The sequence below is a fragment of the Cinclus cinclus genome, chromosome 24 (genome assembly GCF_963662255.1).
Source record: "Cinclus cinclus chromosome 24, bCinCin1.1, whole genome shotgun sequence".
Lineage (NCBI taxonomy): Eukaryota > Metazoa > Chordata > Aves > Passeriformes > Cinclidae > Cinclus > Cinclus cinclus.
Window position 1 is genome coordinate 4,449,738 of NC_085069.1, and position 15,567 is coordinate 4,465,304.

The following is a 15,567-nucleotide window of genomic DNA, read 5'->3' on the forward strand; positions in this document are numbered from 1 at the left end:
TTCCTCCTGTTACTTCAGGGCCTTTAGACTGAGGGTAAAAAGGGGCGGCTGCAGTTCCAGAGCTTTGCATTCCTGGCTGAGTTGTGCTTGTGTTTGCATGCAGAGCCATCGTCTCCCCTCCAACTATTTTAATCATTTCAAAAGGGTGGGTCAGCAGGCATTTGGCAGCGGCTCCTTTTCTATAGCTGAGGTGGAGTCAGCCAATGACCTGCAAGCCTGGAAAATTTTGCAGGGCAGTTCCACTGGACGGCTGTGCGGAGCTGTGCCATTTGAATTTCAGCACAGACACTCACTCACTGCGCTCCCCATTCCTGGCGTGTCTCCCAGTGCGGAGTTTAACTGAGGCTCGGGCTCAGTTTTCCCTGCTCTCTCCCTGCAGTGACAGCTCCTCCGGGCTCCGTGAGCCAGGACTCCTGAGCGACCATGGAGGACACCACCTTGCAAATCATCGAGCCACCCACTGTTTCTGAGACCTCGGAGGAGCAAGCGCCCGAGGAGCCCATCAAAACAGACCAGATCAACGGCGTGATGGTGCTGACCCTTCTGGACAAGATCATCGGAGCGGTGGATCAGATCCAGCTGACCCAAACACAGCTGGAGGAGAGACAGCAAGAGATGGATAGCGCAGTGACCAGCATCCAGGGAGAGCTGACCAAGCTGACCAAGGCACACACCACCACCAGCAACACTGTCAACAAAATGCTGGAGAAAGTGCGCAAGGTGAGCGTCAACGTGAAAACAGTGCGGCAGAACCTGGAGAAGCAAGCCGGGCAGATCAAGAAGCTGGAGGCCAATGAAGCGGAGCTCCTGAAACGCAGGAACTTTAAAGTCATGATCTATCAGGTAAGGAGCAGTTTCACTGTGTGTTTACATCCTGTTAGTGGGTGTTTTCTTTGCTGAGGGTCCTGTCACGCTGCATGTTCGGCCCAGCCCTCTCCCAAACTCCCCAGATTGTTTGGCAGTCCAAACTGAGGCGGGTCCCTCCTCACTCTCATTCGTGGTTTAACATTTTCTGTGTGTCCTAAGACAAAGTTTGACAGAGTTGTCCCATTTAACAGGAATTTTAATGCAGAAAGGGAACAAGACCCTAAGAACTTACTGCAATGGGCCAAAAGTACCAAAATAAGCCGATTTTACTGCTTAGCTCAACAAAGACCAAGAGTGCTCTGGGTTCTGGAAGGGGCTGTTGTAAATCCATCTGTCAACGTCTCTTCTACCAAGAGATACCATGTGCATGGCTACATGGAGACTGATAACATTTCAGATTTGTGACATGCATCTGGGAACAAGTGATAGTAACCCCAGCCTCAGGGTTAATCTGTCCAGCCAGGGCAGATAGAGCTGTCAGAGAAAATCCAGCCCAGCCTCCTGAGCTTGGCAGTACCTGGGGTGGCCTTTGCTGAAGGCTTGTACAATTCCTATCTTCTTGCTTCTGCATCCTGCAAGCCTTGAACTTCCTTGTTGTTTGGTATCAATAACAGCTTTGGTTTGCTTGATGTTCACCCCTGCGCTGAGTGCTGAAATTTTCAATTCACATTAAACAAGGAGAGAGAGAGGAGCATGATTCTGTCAGGTTTACTGCCTGGAGTTAAGTTTTCTGCATCAGAGCAAACTCTTCTATTGGGCTATGGGAGAAAAGTGAGTGAAACAGTTAATGTTACAGTTGAAAGCCTCTGGGTTAATAATAGCCAGCGCTAGGATAAAATAGAGAAGCTTCCAGTGCTGATCATGGGAAGAGAGAGAAGAAAAGCAGAATAATGTGAGGTTTGAGGGTGACTGGTTCATGACAGGCTCAGGGGTCAGACACATACAGGTCCTGTGGGTCTCCTTGGTTCAGGGATTGAGCATTTGTTGTTTAATCACAGCTGAAAGGCTGAAATAGTTGAGCCTATTCAGGAAACACAGGAAACACAACCAGTTACAGACAAATATATGTGTATGGATTTATTATGAGCTTTTTGTATCTATCTCTCCATGGAAAAATAAAATAGAAGCAACAACCATTGCAAAATTAGAGGAGTGAAAGGAATTGTTTAAACATAACATTCCATGTCAGTTACGGAAATAGGTAGGAAGTTGGCAAGGTTCAAGGTCCTTGGGAAGCATCCCAAACATCTGCAGGTTAGTGTTTCATGAGCAATTTGTGTTGTTTTGCTGTGGCTTATTGATATTGAGCAGAGTTTCTTTTTGAATATGAAAAGCAATTCTGCTTCTAAAGGCTTAGGGCCTGCCCTTGTTGCTGTGGTGAGCACAGAGCAGCCTCAGGGAGAGTTGTTTGGCCAGGGGCTGTGCCAGGGACTTGAGGAATCATGGAGACATTACGAGAAGAAATTATTTGGGATTTGGGATCATTTCCCAGCATGGAATTTATTGTGATTTGACTGTCACAGAGCACAGGTGAGGAATTCTTCAGGTTTGCACAATATGAAATGGAGCTGTATATGCCCTCATGGACATGCTGGCATTTCCGTGGGAGTGGAGCAGAGCGAGTCCCAGCAGGAAAGCATCCAGCGCTGGGGTCCACCCTGGGGGTTAACTTAGGAATTCACTGTGCTTTCCTAATGGTGTCTACATTTAAAACCAAGTAATTACAAAATAACTCTCATCTAATTCGGTGTCTCACTTCTCAAACCCCCCAACTGTCTGTTGGGTAAGTTACTGGTCATGTAATTGATTCTGCAGTGCTGAGCACATTATCGCTCCTCTCTGACTCAGGGGAAGCTACTTGCCCAAGATGGGGGAGACTCCTGTGTGCTTTCAGTTGCTGTGGCAAAAAGTCCAAAGATTTATTAGTCTTTTCTTTTGAAGAACAAGAGATAAACTCATCCTAAGAGACGTAAAATATTCCATAATCCTAGCAGTGGCTGTTTTCTGGTGAGAGATCTGAGCAGAACAGGAGTGGTGCTCTGTAGGGTTCAATGTTGCACAGTTCTGCAGCTGGAAGAAATGTAAAGATAAACGAGGTCTTTGCTGGTTCTTGATGTTTGATTACTTGCTCAGCATTGAGTCCTGAGACATCAGTCATTATGGAGGGATTATTTCAGGAGTGCAAATAAGACTTTTTGCACCTAGGAGGGAAGTCAGATTGCCTGTGAGAATTGTGTTTTGGTCGGTATAGATTAGGAGATGAAAACCAAATTTTTATCAAGGAAAGCCTGACCTATGGCGTAATCCCGAGCACATCTGCTAGGGTAGTTTCAAAATTTGGGGGAGAAAGTGCAGGGCTGGATATCACTCCCTTGTACTGGCTGAGGGGAGGTATTGAGCAGAACATTTACAGGCATTGCTCTCAGTCCCATCCATACTTGTCATTTCTTACTTGCTTACCCTCTTTGAGCTGATTTTGCCAGGAGCTGGTCTGATTTCTCCAAGTTAAGAGTTTTTGTATAGACTTAATGTAGGGAAATAGAGCAATTCTTTAGAATAAAACTTGAAAACAGCTATTACCCTCCAAATTGCCCTTTCTCTTTTGAAAACTTGCTGAGCCAAAGCATATGTGACAGCTTTGACAGGCCACTGTGTACACAGACGTTACCTTCCTAAAAAGTCTGATGTCAGTGAGTGCCTGCACTGCTCACCAGCCCCTGGGAACAGAGCTCAGAGCTTCCTTTGTGCCTCTGTCCTGGGCTCCTGTCTTTCAGAGAAATCAGGACACCAAAAAAATTCCGTGAGAGTGGTTACTAATAAAAACAAATGAAAGTGACTTCATCCCAGATCTCCTGGTTTTAGGATCCTGAACGTGGGGCTGGTTACTGGCAGTTCATGGTTAAATAATGGATGTCCTGTGCAAGCAGCTAGTGCTCTGAAACCAGACTTTGTGCAGTGTTTAGCTGGAGAGTGGCACGTGGCACTTTATGTAAGCTTGGCATTTCCCTCCAAACATTTTTTTAACAATTAAACCTTTTCCTGCAAATGCCAAGGGCTGGTTTTGTTACAACGGACAAACCCTTGCAGCATTCAGCATGCACATGGAATATTGAATTTCTGAAGTGTGCTGGTCCTTTATTTTGAGGCTCGTGTGGGCGCCAAGCTCTGGGAGCTCTGGCTCAGGGTGTGCAGTGTTTTTGTTGGGAAGAGCAGCCCTTGTCCAAGGGGTGTGAGTGCATACTCCCCACACTGTCCTGTTCAGAGGCTCCAGTGGGGCTCATCTGCTCTTCAGGGGGCTTTGGTGGCTGCTCTGAGCTGTGTGAGATGGGAGATTCCGTGGGAAGAACTAGCTGTGCTATTGGGAGAGCAGGGTGGGACCTGGATCCCAGCCATGCAGTGTTGGGTGGGTAGGGCTGGGCAAGGAAATATAAATAGCCCAGCCTGGCTTTGTGCTCGCGTGGGCCTTATACGGACGGGAGCAGAGAGGCTGTACATCCAGAGAAGGAGGGGTAGATTTCAAACCCACACATTAATGTGACAGATTCAGAGGCCTGAACTGCCTTGGTTTTGGGTCTGTGCTTCTCAAAAGAGAATGTGGAAAAGGACATGAGCTGAGGGGGCTGAGAAGAAGCACAGGGCAGGGAGCCCAGGGCATACAAACCCACTGCCCCTGGGCTACAGCCTTTCTCCACTGCCCAAACAGAATGGCAGCTGCCCTGAGCTATGATTTTGTTTCAAATTAATCATTCAGAAGCTCATTCATGATGAGTTTAATGGCAGTGGAGCATTGACAAGAGCCAGCAAGATCCACAGGCCTGAAGGACAGCCTGGGTGGGAGACGTGCCTGCAGTTCAGTGGAGTTTTGCCCTGCTACCAGCTCAAAAAGTATTTCCTATTTGGAAATAGGAATTTTCAGAGCAATTTGGCTGACAGCACTGGGATACACACAGGCACCAGGTACCCAAGGGGTGCTTTTCCTGAAAGATCAGCTGGTTCCACATGCTGGAACATCCTGCCCTCTTCCCAGTGGGTCACTGCAGTGATTTGCACTGCAGCAGCCACTGTGTTTACTTTCTGATAATACTTTTAAATTAAAAGCGGGTTTAACTTTCACTGCAAATCCAGTCTAAAGCAGCTCCTGTCAGTGCTGCCTCCATTATAGGGGGACCACGTGAACATCCCAATGTACAAAAATCTTGCATATTCTCTGCATATTACGGAACTATAAAAGTCTCAAGATAATAATTCAGAGGAGACTGAGCCTTAAAAAAAGTCAGGATGTTAATAACTCTGACTCTTAAGATTTTTTTTAGTGCAGATTACTAGTCTACCAGTAGACAACTCTGGAGCATGGATTTCTCTGTTGCAGTCTAATATCAACTGCATTAATAATTCATTGCTCAGCTATTATTTATAAGCAGTTGGTGCCAGAACTGTTTGCTGTGCTAAAATCCTTTCAGCATTATAGTTCCAGACTGAGCTGTGCAGCCATGAATTGTCTCAGAGCAAAGGGCCAGAGGCTGCCCAGCCATTGGGATGGGGTTAGATTGGATGAGTAGTGACTCATGAAAAAAAACCCAAGGTAATATCCCTCCTGATCACATATTCCTCCCTTAGGCCTCTCATGTGCACAACCCAGAAGGCACAGCAATGACTCATATTCAGCAACAGCTTTAGCCCTCTTTTATCCCATTTGGGATTGTTCTCTTGATTCTGCAAGATCTCTTACAACTTACAGGGCACCTGAAGAATTGTGAATCCACTGTCCAGCTGTGAGATAGACAAAGAGCAGAAACAAAATGTGCAGTATCAGTAAAGGAAAATCAAATATTTAGAAGAAAAAGTCTCGGGATGTTTGGTCTCCAGCGTTATGTGAGGATGCAAATGTCAGTGTCTGCAAGTAATCTGTAACACAAACCCCATCTTTACTGCTTTGCTGTTCTGGAGCAGCTCCGGAGTCATCAATCAGCTCAGACAGATTTATCTGGGAGGAGTAGATCTGAGAGCAAAGCCCGTGGTACAAACAGACTGATAATGGTATCAAAACTTTTAAATGCTGTCAGAGGGGGAAAAAAACCTCCTTTTCACACTCAATCTATTTACTTCTCTGTCTCCTACAGCCCTGCCTCTCTTCTGACTCACTAAAGGCAAAAGCATTTTTCCAAGCACAGCCTCCTCCTCTCCCCACCCTCCCTCTCTTCCTTTGCGCCAGCTCTAGTGCCTGTACCAGGCTGTTGTTTCTCACAGCTCATGAAGCAGATCCAGCTTTTCAGACATAGCTTCCAGGACACAAGGGAACTGGATGTGCCTGATAGAAAGAAGTGCCAGGCAGATTGCACAACACTCAGAATTACAGAGGCTGGGAGGACTCTGCTAGCCAGGGAGATGCTACTTGAGAATGAACTATTTATCCCTCTAACATTCACCTAATCCAAACCTGATTTGCTTTCTCCCCTCATATTTTAGATCTTGTTCTCTCAGCGGTATTCCTCGGTGACTTCTTACAGCAGGACTCAAAAGTCTCATCTCTAAGGCTTGAGGCCTCTCTTTTCATTAACCTCTTGGCATGACTGGAGACAAAGTTTGTCCAGCCCTTGGAACCCGGAGTCAAGGCCATGCCTGACTTTGCTGTGTCACTGGGTGCAGAGATCTGGGAGCTGCTGGGAATTATCTGGCGCTGGTTTAGGGTAAGGTCAGTACGTGACAAAACCAGCGGATAGAGTTCTGGAGTTGCACCCGCCTGTTTCAATCTCTGCAGCCCCTGCACTTGAATCAATAACCACAGGGGTTTAAAATCACAACCCTTTTTTTCATGATCTTACACTTACAAGCAAACTCTCAGTTCAGCTACACCACAGCAAAGCGAGACATGTCCCCAACAGGTGACACTGAATCCTTGTGACCGTGAGCAGAGTCTGGCCCTGTCTGAGCAGTGTCAATGAGAATGTGCCTGAACCCACAGAAGGGATCCTGTGTCTCCTGGGACCTTCTGAATCAGAGACACTCTTCCATCTCACAGATCTTTGCTGACTCTCTGTTCTGTCAAATATTGCTTCCTGGCTTCTCCCTTTACTAAAACGTACCCCTGTGCCTTTTCTCTCTGCCTGTTCTCATGCTAACCTGGATCACTGTTGCCGTGTCCCTAATCAGATTCCCGGCAGGAACAGGTAAGTGTTTCCATTGTGCTTCCTTTCCCTGGCCATTGAAATGTAGTTTTCCTCATCTTAGCCCGAGAAGATGCCGCGCGTGTGCCTTGAGTCTTCGCCAGGGACTGCCCTGTGAGCCCAGCCCATGGAGACAGGCCCAGGGCAGCAGAAGACACGCCAGGAGGCAGCAGTTTAGGGCCTCGTCAGCAGCACCCCCCGAAGATCAGTCTGAACCTCTTCCGAAGCTCTGGGAGCTGCTGATTCCGAGCCTTTGCTTCTCGCCTGCTTGGGGCTGCCTCAGGCTCTCAGACCTGCAAGGCTGATCCTGCTGCTGACTAACGTGCTTGCTGCATGAGCGTGGGTGTGAGGAGCTGGGATTTTCCCTCCGGTGATTTGGGAGGGAGGAGCTGCTGTGTGGCTTGCATGAAGGGCAAGTGGCCAGGGGCAGTTGGCTCTGCTGGTGTCTGCTGTGGGCAGACAGGAGGGCAAATCCCACCTGCTCTTTGGGCTGCCCCAAAACTTTTCCCTCTGAAGCACAGCCCAGAAACACCCACCTCCACAGGCTTCTTGTGAGCATTAGTTTGTGAAATGGTTTGAAGTTGTTGTTTTAAACAGGTAAAACAGGCAGACAGCACAAACTGTGACATAATCTTCCAGTGCCTCAGGCATCCCCTGCAGCATCTCCCATTTCTGTCTGGCCATAGCCTCTGGTGCTGCTTTCCTGGAGTCAGGCCCTGCACACACTGGAGTGGTGACTTTTAACTGCTGTTCATAGAACATTCAGGCCACAGAGGCCACAGTGGCCTACTGCCTTTCTGTCATTGTGCAGCTACTGGACAAAACACACCAAGCTCCAGCTGCCCTTTGGGGGTCACCCAGCAGTTTGTGCTGCACTGTCTAGTGGGAATGGCCACCTGGGTGGACTGGAGTATTCCAAGAGCCAGGTGAGGGTGAACCAAATCCAGGAATTGTGGTCTCTGGGCAAAGCTGCCAGGGAAAACTTCTTTTCAAGGAGAGTGTCAGATGTAAGAAAAGCCTTTTTTTTTTTTTGTGGTCTAGGGGGAAAAAAAATCTAGCAATCTAGCAATTTGAGTCTCCACAGAAAAGGTCTGTTCCACCAAGGCACTGGGCACTGAAGAGGAAAGCACAGCCCCCTCTGTGCAAGGTATTTGGACACTCTTGAGCCCTGCTAGGCTCAGGGTGCTTCTCAGGCATGCTGCTGCTACTCAGGAATAGCTGAATCCTCCTTCCCATGACACTGCTGGAAGGTCAGCACAAAAGTGTCCTGAGGCCTGGCAGAGCAGAGCAGTTATCATGGCAACGGGAGAGCAGAACTTGTTCTCCTCTGGCATGGTTTGACCTGACCTGGAGGCTGTTCATTGCCCAAGCTCCTAATCCTCCCCCGGCTTCCCCAGGGCCAGGGCCAGGCTGTGCTGCCCGGGGTGGGCAGAGGGAGGGCTGGGGTGCAGGAGGGGCTGCAGTCTCCAACTCACCCAGCATTGGCATCGGCCTGATTTGGTCATAGTGGAGCCCAGGAATGTAAGCTGGTCATTTTCTGCACGTTGTGGCTGCAAATGTCAACCAAACTCACTGTTTGTGCTGTTGCAGTTGTGTAAAAATAACGGAGTGAAATGAATTGCAGATGTGATTTGCATGTGCATGTGAGAACCTTCCATTAAACCTTCCAAGAGAGACCGGAGTTGCTGGGAGTGCTGGGACTCTGTTTCTTACACACTGACTGGGAATGCAGCTCAGCTCTGTGTCTCCTTGGCCTTTTATACGCCAGGGGAAGTGTTTATGTGTGTTGTAGCAACCAGGCGAGTGTCCATGGCCGTGGGCTGCGGGTGACTCACTGCCAGGGAACTCGAAAACAATGTCAGATAAAATCCCACTCAGGGGAGCCGGGGAGTGACTGCTGTGGATCCAACAGCTCTTGGAATTGTTTGAAGTAGGAGGACACAGAGCAGCTGGCAGCCAGCTGCCTTTGGGGCTGGCTGTGGGCACTGGGGCCCCTCTGGGTGCCCACAAAGTCCACAGATGGACCGGCCCAGTGCCAGGGAGCTTTGCAAAGCACAGCTCATCCCAGGAGGTCTGTGCTGCAGGGACAACGCCGGCTCCCTGTCCTGCTGCTGGGTGCAGCTCTGCACTGTACACAGAGCAGGGACAGAGTTTGCTGCTGATGATACCAAAATCTTCTGAAAAATGTTGTTTATCCACTGTCCTTGTGCCAGTTGGATCCAAGCAGAAAGGACAGAACTGGTTTGCCTCTGCTGATTGGGAGCCAGGTTTTGAACACCCCAACAGGCAGGGATGCCAAGACCTAGGGTTTTGGACTCACCCACTTCAGGATCAGTGTTTTCCGAGTAAAAATAGATGCCTGATGTTAAAAATGTGGTTCAACTGGATGAGTCATGAGTGAAATGAAGTGCAGAGAGCATAGTGGCTTGCTCAGAGCAAGGATTTGTGCAGCAGCCACCTGTGGGCCTGGGATGGTTCTTGATTATTCCAGTCATGTCCCATTATCTTCCTTGCCTGTGTCTGCAGGTATGTCCTGCCCACACCAGGCAGCTTCCCTTCTCCCTCTCCACTGTAGAAACCTTCCAGGCAGGGAAGAGGAGACTCTTGGTGGTTTTTGGGGAGTCCCTGGGTACAGGGAGGGGGTACTTGCAAGGGATGGTCAGCAGGATGTCCTCATCCCCATTAAGATGGACCAGAGCTGTGGATGTTCTTGCACCAGCTGTGCTGTGTCTGAACCCACAGGAATGTTCCCTGAATGCAGGTGAGCTGGGACTCCCAGGACTGTCCCTTAGCATGCTGCTGAAAATCCTACAGCTGTCCTTCAGCTGATCTACTGGTCAGATCAGCAATCAGTGAGGAAGAGGTGGCCTGGGGACGGGAAATGCAGGAATTATACCATGCTTAAGAGAGAGAGAGAGAGGCCAGGAGCAGGACTTGAAGGGTTTCCCAAGCACAGCTGGAGAAAAGCTCTCAGAAACAGCCCCAAGGGGGAAGGCTGGGATCCTCACGTGTGGGAAGGGCTGTGCTCCCTCTGTGCCTCTGGGTCTGATCCATGAGGTGCCTCCCTACAGAGGCAAGAGCAGAGCTGTAAGCACTGCAGGGCTGGGGTTGGGCTCTGGAGATGGAGCATGGCCAGCAGAAGTGGGAGAAGTGTCTGAGTGCAGCCCGTGGGATCGCAGAACTGGGCAGCAGCCGCTCTCCAAGTGAAGTGCAGGATTAGAGAGAGCTGCAGGCACCCAAACAGGGTTTGCTCCACTGTCCCATGTATCAAAAGCTGCTGCTGGCCATGTCTTCGTGGCTGTGAGGGAAGAGCTGCAGGATGCTGCTGAGGCTGGATGGGAGCATTGCTGGTGCAGCCCATCCCATCACATCAGAAGATTCAGTCAAGAGCTGGATGTACTGGTGTAGCATGAGGAAAGGTTGCTATTTGACAGACGTGGTGTTTTTGAGGTGGTATTTCTTTCTGCAAACACATATTCTGGAGCTCACAAGGGGCTGATAGGATCAGGGTTTGCAGGATATGGCCCATTTCCAGGGACAACCCTGCCAGGGGAGAGGGGGATGCCTTTGTTCTGGCTCATTGTGTTGCCTCAGAGGGAAGGAAGTGGCTGGAGTTCCTGATGTTCTGCGGGCTGGGCAGGGTCCCTGGAAGTTTCTGGGATTGCTCTGGCAGGTGTTGTTGTGGAGAACAGGATCCCTGCCTTCCCCATAATGTGGGTTTGCCCTGGACTGACCTGGTCCTCTGGAGAACGTATGTATTGTTTTCTGCTGAAGTGGCTCATCAAACGAAGAAAACACATGTTGGCCGCTTCACCCCTTAATCTCCACAAAGTTTATGAGACCTGACCTGTGATCTGGAGGGTGAGGAACTTCACCCAGCACAATTCTCTGTTCTGAAGAAAACCCAGAAAGAAAGCTCTGCCCCAGCAGGCTGTGTTTTCACCACAGACACTGCAGCCAATGTCACCCTCACAGAGCCCAATGCTCCATGGAGCTGGCTTTTCACTGCTCACAAAGGAATCTTCAGATGCCCTTGTGCTTCCAGAACTTCAGCTGGCCCAAGGACCATTACTTGTGTTTGGGCAAAAAATGAGAAAGCAGCTGAGGGCATCTGGATTTCACCCAGGTGAAGCTATGCTGGAGTCACGTATTCAATGAGTTGTGTCACTTCTCCGGCGTGCAAGGGAAGACAGGGCTGGGGACAGCACAGAGGGCTCAGCACAGCACCTGTGTCTGCAGGGAGGGCATCTCCTCCTGCCTCTCTCCAGGAGCTCAGGACAGAGCCACAGAGTCACAGAGTGGCGGTGACCTTGGTCAGCCAGGGCAGTGGCGTGCACTCAGGGTGAGGGTGTGGACGCACGCCATCCCTTCTGACGCTGAGCAGGGACTGGGATGTTCTGTCCCACAACAGCGCCGGGAACAGCCCTTCTCATACTTGATGGAATGTCCATCCCCAGTGTCCTGGCTCTTGGCACCTGTGCAGCTCATTGTGCATGGCTGCAGTGGAGCAGTGGTAGCTGCTGTGACATGCAGAGCATGGGAGGTGTGACAGCAAAGTCACTCTCCTGAGTCCCAGGACACCTCCCCAAGCCAGGGGCACACAAATCACTGCCGGTGTTCCACGGTTTGCCATGCATTTCAAGCACTTGGGGTACACCAGGGGCTGCCCTTTGATTTCCCTGAGCCCAGTTCCTGCCAGTGCAGGACTGGAATCCTGTCCTTGCTCCATTATGCTGCTGCCTGCCCCAGGGCTCAGAATGGCACCTGCCCTGTCCTGCTGCCCAGGCTCTTCTCCAAACCTCAGCACAGCAGCTCCACATGCTGTGTGCCTGTTCCACACATTGCCCTTTGGCTGCTGCTGGATTTCTGACAGCACTGGTCCTGGCAGCTCCCACCTCTCCCACCCAGCTCTGTAGATTAAAACTGCTTGGGCAATAAATTTCCGAGCGTGAGCTGCAGCCCTGCAGCTGTGACGTTCTGTACAGTGATGGGCTATTTCCAGCCTGTACCAGGAACAGAGAGGTGAATCACTGCAGCAGAGATGCATGCTATGTGCTACTCAGATGAAAAACAATCCTGCTCCAGACCTGTGCCCCTCTCCCAGGCACATGCTTGTTCTCTGCCACTGGGATCAGAATCTTGGCTGGCTCAGGCTCGTGGAGAAGCTGAATGAATCCAGCCCTGTCCCAAGTAGAGCTGAGTATCCTTGCAGACCAGGCTGTGTGAGCTGGGACCACTGTCTCCACCATCTCCAGATATGGACTCGGGCAAATTCTCTAACTTATTCCCCAGTGGAGAAATAGGAAAAACAGGGCAGCCTGCTGCATCCCAAGAGATGCCCCAGAGCCACATCTGGATCCTGAGGTCTTGGGAAAGTCTTAGTGCAGCCTGGGGGAGCCAGGACAGCATGTGCACGCTGGTGCTGTGGCCAAACTCTCAGCTCTGGCTGTGCCTCTGCGGCCCTGCACTGCACCCAGGGCCGCAGCTCGACCTGGCCAGGCTGGAGACCTGAATACCACTGTCCTGCAGCCAAGAGTGAGGTGTTGCAATGGCCAGGTCCTGGGATAAAGATGAAACTGGAGGGCACAGGAACTTTGACACGGGCAGAGGAAGAAGAGAAAAGGCTCCAGTATCAGTGGTGGGCTGCCTGTTCCGTACTTCTGGTGTCACAGATGAGTTTGGAGCCAGCCTAGGGTGAGCAGACCTGGGGCCTGAGTCCTGGTATGGGACAGTCCTAAGCAGAACCTCTTCACAATAACTTATCAGCTGCCATAAGGGAGGATGAGTCCAGGCCTGAGGTACCTGGGTGTGATTAGCTGGGTGGAGGCTGATGTCTCTGTAGCACTGTGGGAGGGAGGATGGGCTGGCTCCAGGGTTGCTGGTGTCTGTGTCTCACTGGCTCCGCTCTGTGTCTTGCAGGATGAAGTGAAGCTCCCGTCTAAACTGAGCATTAGCAAGTCCCTAAAGGAAGGTGAAAAGCTGGAGAAGGAAGGCGAGGGTGAGGAGGTCCCTGTGGGTGAGGACCATGCAGAGGAGGACCACATCCAGCTCTCCTCAGATGAGGAGGTGGAGATTGAGGAGATTATCGAAGAGTCACGGGCAGAACGCATCAAAAGGAGCGGCATGAAAAGGGTGGATGACTTTAAGAAGGCATTCTCAAAGGAGAAGATGGAAAAGACAAAGCTAAAGACCAAGGAAAACCTGGAGAAGACCCGCCACAACTTGGAGAAGACCCGCCACAACCTGGAGAAGAGGATGAACAAACTGGGCACTAAAATTGTGACTAACGAAAGGAGAGAGAAGATGAAGAGCTCTCGGGACAAGCTGAGGAAGTCTTTCACCCCTGACCACACCATCTATGCCAGGTCCAAGACAGCCGTCTACAAAGTGCCACCCTTCACTTTCCATGTCAAGAAAATAAGAGAGGGTGAGGTGGAGGTGAAAGCCACAGAGCTGGTGGAGGTTGGTGGAGAGGAAGGAGAAAATTCAGATCTGATGCGTGGGGAGAGCCCTGACATGCACACACTGCTGGAGATCACGGAGGAGACTGACGCGGTACTGGTAGACAAGAGTGACAGCGAGTAGGACAGACTGCAGAGCACAAGGGTTGTGGACAACAGCTGAACACATTATCACTCAGATTTCGAGCTCTCCCTGCCCTGGAGCCCCAGGGAAGTGTACACGATGCATCCTTCTTACCCTGCAGAGCCGACGCTGATCCCCTGCCTGCTTGTACAAGGTGTATTTTATATTTTAGTTTTAGCACAGATACATTAGGAACACGGAACTGTTTTTCTTACACTACTAAATCATCCTTGGAGACCATTCCTGCTGCAGCCTTCTTGCCCTGCACCTGAAGATGGGCTTTGAGTGACAGAGCCCTGACTGAGCTGGAGAGTGCTGACCCCAAGACAGTGGCTGTACAGCTGAAAGTTCAAGAGTCCTCCATAAGATAAACCTGGTGTCAAGAAAGCTTCCTGCAAGTAGCCCACCAGCTCACACCACCCAGCCCCCTGTGCCAGGCTGCACAGCAAGAAGACTCCCAGCACCCAAACCAGCTGCTCCTTTCGGGGGACCAGAGGAACTGGGATGCAGTTGGTGCATGGGAGGGAAGAGCTGAGCAAGTCCTGTTGATGGGCAGTGCATGGCAAAGCTGAGCTGATGTGGGACAGGTGGGGCTGCTCCTCTCTGCCCTCCCAAGGACTGGGTGAGCTTTGCACAAAGCCACCCTGCAGCTGGACCTGCCCTGGGTGCCTGCGGGGTGTCACACAGCTGGGACCCACTGCTCCTCCCCGCTGTACCCTGGAGCCGTGGCAGGAACAGCACAAACTGCAGGCTTCTCACCCGGGTCACAGATCTGGCTGCCTGAGATCCAGGGTCCATTGAGAGTCCCAGGGGCAGGGAGCAGCATAGAGGTGGGGTGCTGGATCTGCTCCCTCTGCACCCACAGAGGTGGTGGCAGCAGGCAGTGAGGTCCACACTTGCTGCCCTGGGGGAGAGGGACACCCAGGCAGCAATGCCAGAGCAGCCCCCACAGCTAGGGACTTGTTTCCAGAGGCATATGGGAGGCACTTGTTTCCAGAGGCATATGGTAGCATATGCTACCACGTGAGGCTCTAGACCATCTGAAGGAGGCCTTGACACCTGTCCAGCACTGGACCTTGAGCATTTCTGAGCATCTGCTTTCTGCAGGGGTCCTGGCACACTTCAGGCTCATGCCCATGTGCATGTCCTGTGCTTTCCTCCCTGTGTCCTGCTTTCTGCAGCTTCACTCCATGCCATGAGTAAGGCAGCATGAAGGCAGAACAGGGTGGCTTGGTGGCTCTGCCTGGCTTGGCCCTGCTTGGCTCTTACTCACTCAGCCCTCGCTGCAAGCTCCAGCCCTGCATTCCTCATCCTGCTTCCCCCAGCACGAGGATGCTGCTGTTCACATAACCCAGTATATAAACTTGCTTTTCCTTTAAGAATTATTCTCCTTCAAATTGTCCAGTCCTGTACCGAGCTCGGGGTCCTGCCACAGCTTCCCTCCCCACAGAAGGTGTGACCGGTCAGTTCCGTGTGCCGGCTGCAGGCAGCCCTGAGACACCAGTGGCCCTGAGGCTCCCAGTGTGAGGAAGTACTGAGCACCAGCTCTTGGCTGCTGGTGGTTCCCGGCCCAGTGTGGGTCCACAGGTCACCTGCCCTCACGGAGTCTCTTGCTGGCCCACAGGTAGTTTTCACGCAGGTTTTCTCTGAGCAGCAGGGCCAGGACAGCAGAGCCAGGGCAGCAGAAGCCTGGGTGATCCTCACCTGTCCCTGGCTGTGCCCAGGCAGCAGCGCAGCAATAAAGTCTCTTTTGTAAACCACCAGTGTGCAGCCCATCCATGGCACAGGGCGCTGGGGAGGGGCTGCCACACAGGGACTGAATCCCACAGCTGTACGTGGGACTGACACTTGGAGCCCCACAAGGATCCATCTCCAGAGCTTCAAGAAGATTGATCCCCACAGTCCTACAAGACTGATCCCCACAGGGCTGATCCCCACAGGGATCCATCTC

General features: G+C 51.2%; 1 protein-coding gene across 1 annotated transcript; it reads left to right on the forward strand.

The window, feature by feature from the left end:
* The first annotated feature begins 423 nt into the window (after window positions 1-423).
* CAVIN1 (caveolae associated protein 1) lies at window positions 424-14,259 on the forward strand. Its single transcript, XM_062508095.1, has 2 exons — window positions 424-843; window positions 12,951-14,259. Exons 1-2 carry the CDS (start codon window positions 424-426, stop codon window positions 13,614-13,616), a joined length of 1,086 nt encoding a protein of 361 aa, XP_062364079.1. The 3' UTR covers window positions 13,617-14,259.
* The last annotated feature ends 1,308 nt before the right edge of the window (window positions 14,260-15,567 follow it).

Bases quoted from the DNA above. Each gene is read 5' to 3' on its own strand.
- CAVIN1 (XM_062508095.1), top strand. From the start codon at position 424: ATGGAGGACACCACCTTGCAAATCATCGAGCCACCCACTGTTTCTGAG. The intron at 844-12,950 runs GTAAGGAGCAGT...TGTGTCTTGCAG, and splicing joins TTAAAGTCATGATCTATCAG to GATGAAGTGAAGCTCCCGTC.